The 13,782-nt window shown below is 37.5% G+C and overlaps 1 protein-coding gene across 2 annotated transcripts in view; it reads right to left on the bottom strand.

Annotated features, from left to right (window-relative positions):
- BANK1 (B cell scaffold protein with ankyrin repeats 1) overlaps positions 1-13,782 on the bottom strand; it is a 321,586-nt gene that overhangs the window by 201,393 nt on the left and 106,411 nt on the right. For both annotated transcript variants that reach the window (XM_086406760.1, XM_086406761.1), the window contains exon 5: positions 9,918-10,057. In XM_086406760.1, the coding sequence (XP_086262886.1) occupies positions 9,918-10,057 (140 nt within the window). The remainder of the gene's footprint in view (positions 1-9,917; positions 10,058-13,782) is intronic.

Here is a 13,782-nt window from a genome sequence, read left to right as displayed (position 1 = left end):
TCCAGTACTCTTGCCTGGAAAATTCCATGGATGGAGGAGCCTGGTGGGCTGCAGTCCATGGGGTCGCTAAGAGTCGGACATGACTGAGCGACTTCACTTTCACTTTTCACTTTCATGCATTGGAGAAGGAAATGGCAACCCACTCCAGTGTTCTTGCCTGGAGAATCCCAGGGACAGGGGAGCCTGGTGGGCTGCCGTCTATGGAGTCGCACAGAGTCGGACACGACTGAAGCAACTTAGCAGCAGCAGCAGGGAATTTAGAAAGATGGTCCTGATAAACCTATCTGCAGGGCATCAGTGGAGACGCAGACATAGACAACAGACTTGTGGACACAGAGAGGGAAGGAGAGGGTGGGAGAAATTGAGACACTGCAGCATATATATTACCATATGTAAAACTAGACAGCTAGTAGAAATTTACTATATGACGCAGGGAGCTCAAATCTGGTGCTCTGTGACAACTTAGAGGAGTAGGGGGTTCAAGGGGGAGGGGACATACATATGCCTATGGCTGATTAATGTTGATATATGGCAGAAACCAGCACAATATTGTAAATCAATTATCCTCCAACTAAAAATAAATTACTTTATTAAAAAGATTAACTTGGAAGGTGAGAGGGGACAGTGACATCAAGGCCATATTTTTCATGCTAATGATTTTTTTTAATCCATTTAACAACTGGAATCTATTGAATTATTTGAGCAAGAGAATTATATGCTGACATCATTCTTTTTAAAATAACCTCACAGACCAGGGACTTGATAAGTAGGGTGTGTGCAAAACCTACAGTTGGGAACCAGTTAGGAGATTAGTCTAGCAGTGTAGGCAAGAAGAAAAGGTTCACTAAAGTGTCAGAACTAGAGAGATGTGTAGAGAAGTGAGCAATATTTAGTAAGTAAAACTGCTATGGTTTAATAATGGATTGAATTTGTAGGCTGAGTGTTTCTGGCTTTTAAACTAGATTGACCATGATGTAATTTCATGAGTTAGAGAACAGTGAGAGATAGGCTTAAAGGAAATCCACAGTTGGTGTATAACTCACAAGCCAATGCGATTAACTGCAGAGGAAATATCCATCAAAAATATAGGTGTCTAAGAATCAAAACTGGATAGGTTTAAGATTTTATTTTATAGATCTACAATGAAGAGATTGCAAAGGATATTGAGAATGAAAGGCAAAGGATGTAGGAAGAAAACCAGGAACACATGTCTTCCTGGAAGTTAAGGGAAAAAATTAAATCAAGACAGTAAGTTTGTTCCATGGTGTTAATTGCTGCTGAAAATTCAAGTTACATTAAATTTAAAAATGTTCATCAGATTTATTGAGAGGGACTTGTGCATAACTGATGTATATTTGTTTGTGTGTTGATACTTAATAAGGTTGATGAAACTAAATGGCTGATCTCTGAAAAATAAGTTCTTAGAAGTTTAATTTTCCTTATTAAAGATTTATGTTACTTAATTTCCTATGTCTTGATATGGTTTAATGTAGAAGCATATTTCATGAATGCTAAACACAATTTAAATTTCCCAAATTATATTCTACTTTATTTCTTTATCTTATTATCAATACTACTTAATAAAGAGAACCATAAGAATGTATAACGACTTTTAGTAAATGTAAACAAACACATTTTTTCCACAAGGTTTTTTAGTCTTCTAATTTCTGAAGAGGTATGGAATATTTGGGGTTTGTTCCTACTTTGTTGTTTATATGAATAAAGCTACGAAGGAACCTTGTTAACGGTGTTTGACTTGTGCTTTGTTTTTTAGGGTTGTTTACAAATGCTCGTTATGATTGAAGATCTGAATGCTCTAAAGAACTAGACAGTAAAAGCAGAAGGCTGTACTTGGATGGGGTTGTTACAGACACCATTCACACCAGCACACAGACATCCTCTGCAGAGGGCAGTCACAGCCAGCCCCAGCTTGACAAGAAGAAAGGGGATGTAAGCTGCAAGAGAGACACTTTAGTTTGGGAGACATAAAACACTGAGGAAGCATTTATTTTCATCAAGTGAGCAGAGACTATAAATTAAGAAGTCATTAACAAAATATATTCTAAATAGTAGCTAAACATAAACTAAAACATATGGGACCAATAACTATGAAAATGGACTAAGATGACATATAAGGTCAAGAATTGTAGAAAAACAACAGTATAGTTATGTCACTGGCTATTTCTGTGCTCAGAAATGCTTTTTTTCTTATAACAGCTGCTGTATCTACCATTAAAGCCAACTGATTTACTTGTTTTTCTCTAAAGAAATGGATGAGTGCACTAGCTGTGTGTTCTTGTTTGAGTCAATGATTTGTAACTGAGGTGAGTATAATCATCAAGTCTGAACTATCCTAATCAGGCATCATTAACCGTTGCTTGACCATTTCCGCAAGTAGAGACATAGCACACAGGAAATGTCGCATCTAAACTTCAAAGGAATTGTTTTACTCTTATTGGTTCATTCCAATTAGGGGAACAAACAATATGAAAAATGAATCCAGAAATACATCTTCAAATTGCATTTTGGCTATTCTTTGTCTGATTAAAAATCTCTAATGGTTTTCTTCCTGATAGCTCAGTGGGTAAAGAATCTTTCAAAAGCCTGCAAAGCAGGAGACACAGGAGGCACAGGTTCTATCCCTGGGTTGGGAAGAACCCCTGAAGAAGGAGATGGCAACCCACTCCAGGATTTTTGCCTGGAGAATCCCATGGACAGTGGAGCCTGGTGGGCTACAGTCCAAATCTCTGCTCAGAAATACAAGACAAGTAATAAAACCGATCAAAGGTACATGAAACTTGAATCACTTCCTTCTCTGGGGGTAGAATTAAGAATCAGTACAAATAAAATGGAAATAAAGGCTATATGGAAAGCCCATATATTTGCAAGTCAATCTTCTTTAACAGAGAATGGTCATAGCTCTCAATCTAAATAAGCATTTTTTTTCTTGACTTACAATTATGGAGTATTTGAGCTGGAAATGACCTTGGAGATCATATACTTAAATTTCTTCACTGTTCACAGGAGGGAATTCCTTTAGCACTAGGGAAAATGAGCTCTCATGAAGTGATTACTTAATAAAAGAATCCAACTCCTGCTCCTGCCCTATCTAGAACTATTTCTCTTATACCACACTGCCACAGTCCAGTAGGAAAAAGGAAAGATAATAAGCAGCCTTTTGAGAGAGGTAAGACCTTAGGCATTTTTGAGTAATGAACCTCTCCTTAACGTTCATAAGAAAGGCAAGATTGGAATCAAAAAATTTACAGCCATTAAAAGTCAGTAATGAAGTATATTTGGGAAGCTTGATGTACTGCAGCTCACGGGGTTGCAAAGTGTCGGACACGGCTTAGTGACTGAACAACAATGAAGTATATGTACATGGAGTTCATGACTGAGGTAGGATGTGAAGGAAGGTTTGTAGTACAAATGTGCCTAGCATTGTGAACCTCTGAGAGTTCCTTACTTTCATAAACACCAGATTCATTTATTCAGTTTTATAAATAAATAGCAGTATAATTTTTAAAAGGGAAGATTTCATTTCTCTCTTATTTGTATACTTATACTATAGGTTTTTACTTATTTTTTTAAATAGCACTAGGAAAAAAGGTATCACTCTTTTCTCATTTTTTTAAACCCTAAGTATCAGTTGTGTCACATGCATCAGGAACTATAACTATGTGAAGAAAGTGAGTATGCAAAGATGAAAAACACAAAGCCATCCCTTAATGATGAGGCAGTGGAGGGTAGATGGCTTGCTGCTGCTGCTGCTGCTAAGTCACTTTGGTCGTGTCCGACTCTGTGCGACCCCATAGACGGCAGCCCATCAGGCTCCCCCGTCCCTGGGATTCTCCAGGCAAGAACACTGGAGTGGGTTGCCATTTCCTTCTCCAATGCATGAAAGTGAAAAGTGAAAAGGAAGTCGCTCAGTCGTGTCCGACTCCTAGCGACCCCACGGACTGCAGCCTACCAGGCTCCTCTGTCCATGGGATTTTCCAGGCGAGAGTACTGGAGTGGGGTGCCAGAGCCTTCTCCGGGTAGATGGCTTACTGTGTGTTTAAAGAAGGCACCATCCTGGGTGGCTGGAACACAGGAATAATGGAGGAAATTAAGGAGACAAGGAGGCATGCTGTGGAGGAGTCAGTGTTGGAAAATATGTAGGACCCTGAAGCCCTGTGTGTTTATCAACCTTTTGAGAGAGGCAAGGACTTTCAAAAAAAAAAAAAGAAAAGTTAAGAGGCCTGGAAGTTCCCAGTTTCTTTCAGTAGGAAGAATCTTCTGAAGACCTCTTTAAGGGAGATAGCCACTAATGCTTAAGCTTTAACCTAATGAAGAAACCAATCTATAAAGGAACTAAAAAAAAAAAAAAAAAAACTGGGAAATTCCTCATGACCTGAGAGTTCTCTTAGTCCATATCCTCCACTTCAACCCTATCTGGTTTCACAGTGTATTAAATATTTGTAGGCAGTAAACCAAAGATTGGATAATACATACAATTTAATAAAAAGTGGCAATGAAGCACACCTAACACGAAGATGAAAATAAGATTTCAATAGGTAAAAGTAAAACATGCAAGATGATAAACATATTCATCGCAATATACCTTTTAATCAATAAGAACTACAACTAATAAAAATTATTTGGTACTATTCCAAAACCTCTCTTGATAAACAAGAGCCTAACGCTTTGATCAATAATTGCTATTATAGTTCAGCATTCTGACCTAGTTTGGTTTTTATATTATATCTAGTTGTTCCTATATAAAGTTAAATTTATTGTTGCCCCTAGATAATTTTGTAAATAAGATGGAAGCCTCAAAGGTTTTAATTATCTCAGTTAAACAGGAGTTACTAGTTTTTCTAACACTAAAACTTGAATTCTAATTATCTTCCCAAATAGGGCTTTGGATTTTTTCATCTGAATTCACTGTTCTAGGTGATGGTCTGGAAATTTCCCTTTATGAGGCTATGTGCTGGGGTTTAGTATTTACGCAAAACAATACAAAATGATTTAGGAAGCAATTAGGTAAGCTGGTTTAGCTAAAGTCTTCCGAAACCTAATAGACATCTTCACAATAAACTAAGAAAATAAAATTTCTCATTATCATTTCTTTCCTCAAATTCACAGAACGATCATTTTGCTTTGTGCCCTACAGTTTTTAAATGATAATAGAAAGTCTCTTACCACAAATTTGAGGATTACTGAAAACTAAAATCCATAGATTTCTCATTACTGTTCCTTTACTCAAATTTCCAGACTGTTAAGCTTTGAAATGATTATAGGAAGTATCTAATTACTGATTTTAAGGATTACTTAAATCACATCTGCCATTAACATTTACAAGAAAACTCAGGATAGCTCTTTCAGTATACCATTTCAGCTAAGGAAAGATATAAACATCTGAATGCAGAGTTCCAAAGAATAGCAAGAAGAGATAAGAAAGCCTTCCTCAGCGATCAGTGCAAAGAAATAGAGGAAAACAACAGAATGGGAAAGACTAGGGATCTCTTCAAGAAAATCAGAGATACTAAAGGAACATTTCATGCAAAGATGACTCGATAAAGGACAAAAATGGTATGGACCTAACAGAAGCAGAAGATATTAAGAAGAGGTGGCAGGAATACACAGAGGAACTGTACAAAAAAGATCTTCATGACCCAGATAATCACGATGGTGTGATCATTGACCTAGAGCCAGACATCCTGGAATGTGAAGTCAAGTGGGCCTTAGAAAGCATCACTACGAACAAAGCTAGTGGAGGTGATGGAATTCCACTTGAGCTATTTCAAATCCTGAAAGATGATGCTGTGAAAGTGCTGCACTCAATATGCCAGCAAATTTGGAAAACTCAGCAGGGGCCACAGGACTGGAAAAGCTCCGTTTTCATTCCAATCCCAAAGAAAGGAAATGCCAAAGAATGTTCCAACTACCGCACAATTGCACTCATCTCACACTCTAGTAAAGTAATGCTCAAAATTCTCCAAGCCAGGCTTCAGCAATATGTGAACTGTGAACTTCCAGATGTTCAAGCTGGTTTTAGAAAAGGCAGAGGAACCAGAGATCAAATTGCCAACATCCACAGGATCATCGAAAAAGCAGGAGAGTTCCAGAAAAACATCTATTTCTGCTTTATTGACTATGCCAAAGCCTTTGACTGTGTGGATCACAATAAACTGTGGAAAATTCTTCAAGAGATGGGAATACCAGACCACCTGACCTGCCTCTTGAGAAATTTGTATGCAGGTCAGGAAGCAACAGTTAGAACTGGACATGGAACAACAGACTGGTTCCAAATAGGAAAAGGAGTATGTCAAGGCTGTATACTGTCACCCTGTTTATTTAACTTATATGCAGAGTACATCATGAGAAACGCTGGACTGGAAGAAACACAAGCTGGAATCAAGACTGCTGGGAGAAATATCAATAACCTCAGATATGCAGATAACACCACCCTTATGGCAGAAGGTGAGGAGGAACTAAAAAGCCTCTTGATGAAAGTGAAAGTGGAGAGTGAAAAAGTTGGCTTAGAGCTCAACATTTAGAAAACGAAGATCATGGCATCCGGTCCCATCACTTCAGGGGAAATAGATGGGGAAACAGTGGAAACAGTGTCAGACTTTATTTTCTGGGGCTCTAAAATCACTGCAGATGGTGATTGCAGCCATGAAATTAAAAGACACTTACTCCTTGGAAGGAAAGTTATGACCAACCTAGATACCATATTCAAAAGCAGAGACATTACTTTGTCAACAAAGGTTCGTCTAGTCAAGGCTATGGTTTTTCCTGTGGTCATGTATGGATGTGAGCGTTGGACTGTGAAGAAGGCTGAGCACTGAAGAATTGATGCTTTTGAACTGTGGTGTTGGAGAAGACTCTTGAGAGTCCCTTGGACTGCAAGGAGATCCAGCCAGTCCATTCTAAAGATCAGGCCTGGGATTTCTTTGGAAGGAATGATGCTAAAGCTGAAACTCCAGTACTTTGGCCACCTCATGTGAAGAGTTGACTCATTGGAAAAGACTCTGATGCTGGGAGGGATTGGGGGCAAGAGGAGAAGGGGATGACAGAGGATGAGATGGCTGGATGGCATCACTGACTCGATGGACGTGAGTCTGAGTGAACTCTGGGAGTTGGTGATGGACAGGAGGCCTGGTGTGCTGCGATTCATGGGGTTGCAAAGAGTCGGACACGACTAAGCGACTCATCTGATCTGATCAGCTAAGTGAGTAGAATATTAAAAAACACGAACAACCCTTAAATCTACTGGTATATGTCCTCACAGATATACAATAAGTATGGTGAATAAAATTCCAATGTATGTTGTTCTTTGAGTAGAGATGGTCAGTGGACTGTCCGCGACATACACAAATTTCCCAGTTTAAGTAGTTGAGAAGCACATGAAGGAAATAGTAGTGTTGTATGCTGGAGAGAAAAAGCACAACTTTTTGCAACTTTCAGAATATAACCTACATAAGAGCAAAGCAAAATGTCAAAAGGAGCCAACAAAAGCCCATAAGGAGAAGCACAGTGTGGGTTGGGACACGTCCTCTGAGGCCAAGTAACCCTAAAACACACCAAGGTTCCTTTGTGACCCTGCAGTTCCTTCCTTTTAATCAAGAGTGGAGTCTGATTTTTACCATCTCAGCAAATTCATGGTAGGGACACCTCACATGGTCTGGATGCCAATGGATGAGATGAAACCCATTGGTCCAAGATGTAAAGGAAACTGAATGACACGCAGCTTTCCCTTCCATCAGGATTGTGATGGTGTCGCTTGGTCTGGTCTGAAATCTGAGTCTCAGAATTTGTTTACTTTAAATCCACAACATGTATAGGTCTTCTTATGACAGCAGCGCAAACTCTAAAATATCTTAAGTTGTACATATTAATCCAAATCTCTTAATGTTTCTTGCCAAGCTGCAGTCTACTGTCACCAACTTAGAATAATTCTACCTCTCAGGACTCAGACCTCAGGTTTAAAGTGTCTCCCAGGAGTGAAAACCTGAATCAAGCTGTGACTGCCTGCAATCCCCCTTTCACTAGGCACCAGGGCTCAGTGGACAGAACCCTTCCTCACCTCTCATTTCTGACACTGAGGGTAACAATGAAACAGATAATTTTTCTAGTTATCAAAAAACTACTCAAAAAAAGTTTGTGTTCATTCAAAGCTACAGACGAAATCATGACTTGGATATTTGAAACATTCTGAAAAACTGTTTGGGTCATAAATTACATTTCATTTTCACTATACATAAAATATTTTTTTTTTTGCTCCCCAAAGGCAAAATCAACAGAAAAATGTGTTTGGGGGACTACTTTACTTCTATGCTGACTGAATACCTTATAATGCAATATAACGCTTCATTAGTCCTTTTGTAATGAATAAAGTTTTTAAAGTAGAATAAGGTAGACATCACAGGAAAATGAACAAAATCTGTATTTCAAGCTGTTACTTTTATTTTTGCTTTGCAATTACAATATAGACATTTCATCAAATGTCCTCAGGCTCCTCAGTTTGACAAATGGTATTTTACTCTCTATTCTCTAGGATATTTTTATCTTTTCCATTGTTCTAAAATATATCATTCATAAAGGAGAATTCTAATAGAAAAAAAACGTGTCACACAAAACAAATAACAAAGCCACCAATTCCAAACTAGTTTAAACAGTAAGGCTTCCTGACAACCTGTCAACATCATTATCGTTGATGGTTTTGTTACAAACCTAAGGCAGTGTTTTGTGGTAAATCTAAAGATGACATGCGCAGTTCAACTACCTCTTTCTTCACCTTTCCTCTGGTCTACCTCCTCCTTCCCCCAGAAAAACCAAGGTAATTAAGCAAGGTTGTAATTCTAATTATCAAATAGCTGTTAAATGAAATGACAGTTTTTTCAGTGAAGATTTGATGTAATAAGCATATAAAGAAGTTCCACATTAAACAAGCTTTCTACTAAAAGTGGATCATGTAACAACAACAACAACAAAAATGCAGAAATTAAACGAATGGCTTACAATGAATCAAAACTAATACAATTATGTAAAGTTTAAAAATAAAATAAAATTAAAAAAAAAAAAAAAAGAAAATGTGCTATGATCCCAATACAGTACTATGATCTCAAGCCCATTTTATGTAATCAAAGAAAAAAATAAACCATCAATGAAAAAAACAAACAAACAAACAAAATGCGCATTTTACCTTCTCAGTCCATCAGGGCAGGGCACTCACAGTATCTACCATTCACTGGAAAATGTCCAGACTGAGGGCCCTGGACAGGACTGTAAACTCCACAGCAAGTCCTCACTGCCAAATACCGCTACGTCACACCAGTGAAAAAACCCTGAAAACTCCTCTTTGTAGAGTTTCCAAGAAAAGTTTAGCTTTTCTGGAATTTCAAACAAATGTTATTAATTTAAAGAAATAACTTTCACTGTCAGAAGAGAGTGATAAATGAAACTAAGGAAAAAAATACACCAAGCTTGGAAATGTCCTCATGAAAATAATAATTTCCAGGTTAACACCACACACTTCTGTTTTGGTGGTATTCTTGACTTGTCTGAATCCTCAACTTTAAAAGTTTATTTTGTATTACCTACATTTGGCTAAAGAGAAAATTCATTGTTTAAGAGTTCTCTTTAATCCTTTTGTCTTTATTTGGTCTGTAACAGCTTTAAAATGAGCCCATCAGAGTAGCCTTAATACTTTGTAATGGATAACCTGTTGTGACATCATCTGAAATGACTTGACGTATACTAACTAATTTATCTACATTTTTGCATCACAGAGGTCAATTTCTTCCTTTCCTATTGATCACTAATTCATTTTATTCAACCAGAATTCAGACTTTACACTAAAGTATGCATTCATTTATTCTACGTTAGCTCTTAGGCTTATTACAGACTTCATGGAAAGATCAACTTACCTGGTACACATCATCTCGGGGACCTGCAGCTCCCAACAGGCATTTCATAGCCTTCGGGGTTGTATAGTATTTAATCTCTGCTGTGGCTTTAATGATTCCATCACAGTAGACATCAACATTGACAGAGCCAGCAGGAAAATCTGATAAAACACAAATAAGAGGAGCTGAGTATATAAATGCATGTACCATATTATTACATCTCTTAGACTATATGAAGTGAGGTTTTAAGAATTCATAACAATTTTACTAACTTTTAACATGTAATTGTTTTCTTTTTTATCTTCAGCAGTTAGAAATCACAAAACAAAATGCATACTTTTGCATGTAATTGTTTAAAAAAACTTAACAGATAAAGACATACATTAAAATTATAATAAAAGCAAAGCAATAAATCTTTTCTCCTTACCCTCTAACCTCCATTTTTTTTGGTAATCTATAATCATTACTATGTAATATTTCAGAATTTAGAACAGTAGCGTTATTCATTAAAGTTAGGGATTTGTTACTAATCTGAGAAAGAAAGTTCCCAATAATTTTTGGAAAGTTTTAAAAAATTGTCTGGTAAAAGAAAGAGAAGAGTTGATTGAAATTATAAAAACTTTTATTCAACTGATTACAATGAAAAACCCTCAGGAAAGGAAGTTTTAGTACCCTGTTACTTGAGTGCCATTTATACCAACCAATGGTATACCAACCATTATACCAACCATTCAGCCTTTTTGTGAACAAGCTGTTCAAAGTGACTGACAGATACACTGCATTGTAAATTCTGCTGTAACACATCAACAAATATACAGTTACCTAAGACTGCTGTGCCCTCCATGAAAGGATAACACCAAATAATCACTTCAATGGAAAGTTGTGTTTTATTGTAACAAAAGTAAACAAAATTCAGCTCTTTAAACTCATTCACAGAGCACGCTTCAAAAACTCTCACTCTTTGTCACAGAGATATTTCCTAGATTCTCCTGAAAAATTGTCACCCAAATTTCTGTGGTTTGGAATAAGCCATTAAGTACAAGCCATCTGATGAAACCACTGATGAAACGTTATATTTTAAAGTTCTAAAGGTTTAAGCATTCAGTTCAGTTCAGTTCAGTTGCTCAGTCGTGTCTGACTCTTTGCGACCCCATGAATCGCAGCACGCCAGGCCTCCCTGTCCATCACCAACCCCCGGAGTTCACTCAAACTCATGTCCATCAAGTCGGTGATGCCATCCATCCACCTCATCCTCTTCTCCTCCTGCCCCCCAATCCCTCTGAGCATCAGGGTCTTTTCCAATTAATCAACTCTTTGGATGAGGTGGTCAAAGTACTGGAGTTTCAGCTTCAGCATCAGTCCTTCCAATGAACACCCAGGACTGATCTCCTTTAGAATGGACTGGTTGGATCTCCTTGCAGTCCAAGGGACTCTCAAGAGTCTTCTCCAACACCACCGTTCAAAAGCATCAATTCTTTGGCACTCAGCTTTCTTCACAGTCCAACTCTCACATCCATACATGACCACTGGAAAAACCATAGCCTTGACTAGACAGACCTTTGTTGGCAAAGTAATGTCTCTGCTTTTGAATACGCTATCTAGGTTGGTCTTAACTTTTCTTCCAAGGAGTAAGTGTCTTTTAATTTCATGGCTGTAATCACCATCTGAAGTGATTTTGGAGCCCAAAAAAGATAAAGTCTGACACTGTTTCCACTGTTTCCCTATCTATTTGCCGTGAAGTGATGGGACCAGATGCCATGATCTTTGTTTTCTGAATGTTGAGCTTTAAGCCAACTTTTTCACTCTCCTCTTTCACTTTCATCAAGAGCCTTTTTAGTTCCTCCCCACTTTCTGCCATAAGGGTGGTGTCATCTGCATACCTGAGGTGATTGATATTTCTCCCGGCAATCTTGATTCCAGCTTGTGTTTCTTCCAGCCCAGCGTTTCTCATGATGTACTCTGCATATAAGTTAAATAAGCAGGGTGACAATATACAGCCTTGACGTACTCCTTTTCCTATTTGGAACCAGTCTGTTGTTCTATGTCCAGTTCTAACTGTTGCTTCCTGACCTGCATACAAATTTCTCAAGAGGCAGGTCAGGTGGTCAGGTATTCCCATCTCTTTTAGTATTTTCCACAATTTATTGTGATCCACACAGTCAAAGGCTTTGGCTGGCATAGTCAATAAAGCAGAAATAGATGTTTTTCTGGAATTGTCTTGCTTTTTCAATGATCCAGCAGATATTTAAGCATGAGTTTGACTTTATCTCCTGAAGAGGCTACAGGACCTCTCACAATATTGCTTAGGGAAATTTGAAGCCAAAATAGCAATCTTAGATTTAACTAGATCAAGAAGCTGAAGTTCCTCTTCTCATATTGCTTGACCAGACATTTAAACTACATTATTAAAAAAAAATGTAGAAAAGTTCTCCCTTACAAAAATAAGTATTCATCCAAAAGAGAATCTAACAGAAATCTCAAAAACTGGAAGCAGTAAAGTATACCTTATCAGATACAGTTGTGTGTGTATATAGTTAAGTGGTTCTAGAGTTATTGGAGTGAAATGAAATCAATTTCAGTAGATTTCACAAAGACGATTTTGAAAGCAAATATTGGTTTTGTTTATCAGTAAACAAATCAGGAGTTTTACAATGGGATGTTAACCTTCTGAAAAGTCAGATGATAAATCATGAAGGATACATGGTAAGAATATTGCTTAGTATAGGATATTTAAAATACTCTAATTTCTTTAGAATTTAACATGAGAATAAACTGATATATTCCTGATGTCTTGAGTCATTAGTTGACTCAAAATTTTACCATTAGATCAATTGATCATGATGTTGATTTTAGAGAAATCCTCCAAAGTGATGCCATTTGAAGTGCTGCTTTTGCTGTATAGACTTTCATATCTATTGAATGTCAATCAATATTGAATTTTCAATAAATTTTATTGAATTTATTAAATCAAGACCTAATTACTGTTTCCACTGATAAATCAGAAAGAACTTTTATGGCTTCCTCTGGTACAAAGACCCTCCTTAGTAACATATTAATTGAATTGGCTTTTTCCTGACCAGTACTCTGTGGTCACTATGATGTCTACATTGTATAACTATTCAGTAAAAATAAAAACCAATTAATTTAAAGACTCAACAGAAGAGAGGGAAAGTGAGTTCTGTTGTTTACTATCTAGACAAAGTAGGCAAGTGACATTTAACACCAGAATTACACACAAATGCAGGTCAAGATCACCAAACTAAGGAAGCATATGAGGGTCAGTTATGCAGATGAAAAAGGATGTATCATGGAAGGAAAAGATGGAACTCCCTACCTCCATCAGACATAGATACATAATAAAATATACTTACAGAGGAGCAATGGTTAAAAACGAACTGTATTTAAATTTTAAATATCAAGTTCTAGGCCATTCAAGAATCTCTGACAACCATCTCTGTCTCCACTATTTAAGTGGTCTACCCTTCCAGATGGGGCTTCCCTAGTGGCTCAGATGGTAAAGATTCTGCCTGCAATGCGGGAGACCCAAGTTTGATCCCTGGGTCAGGAAGATCCCCTGGAGAAGGGAAAGGCTACCCACTCCAGTATTCTGGCCTGGAGAATTCCATGGATGGAGGAGCCTGGTGGGCTACTGTCCAAGGAGTCACAAGAAGTCAGACACTACTAACTCACACACACACACACACACACACACACATATCTTTCCAGGGGAGGAACGAACTAATTTATGGGAAATATAATCCAAAGGTATTTCTGAATATCAGAACTATATTCACTATTTCCATAAAATATATATATTTCACAAATCCATTAACTTAATTGCTTTTTGCTTTCTGTTTTCCTTTGTCTGAGAAGTTGTGTTCCTTTA

The sequence above is a fragment of the Bos grunniens genome, chromosome 6, assembly GCF_055505025.1.
Source record: "Bos grunniens cultivar Pamir isolate PY7600 chromosome 6, Bosgru_T2T1.0, whole genome shotgun sequence".
Taxonomy (NCBI): Eukaryota; Metazoa; Chordata; class Mammalia; order Artiodactyla; family Bovidae; genus Bos; species Bos grunniens.
Note: the sequence above shows the minus strand (reverse complement) of the source record. Positions and strands in the feature narration are given on the sequence as shown.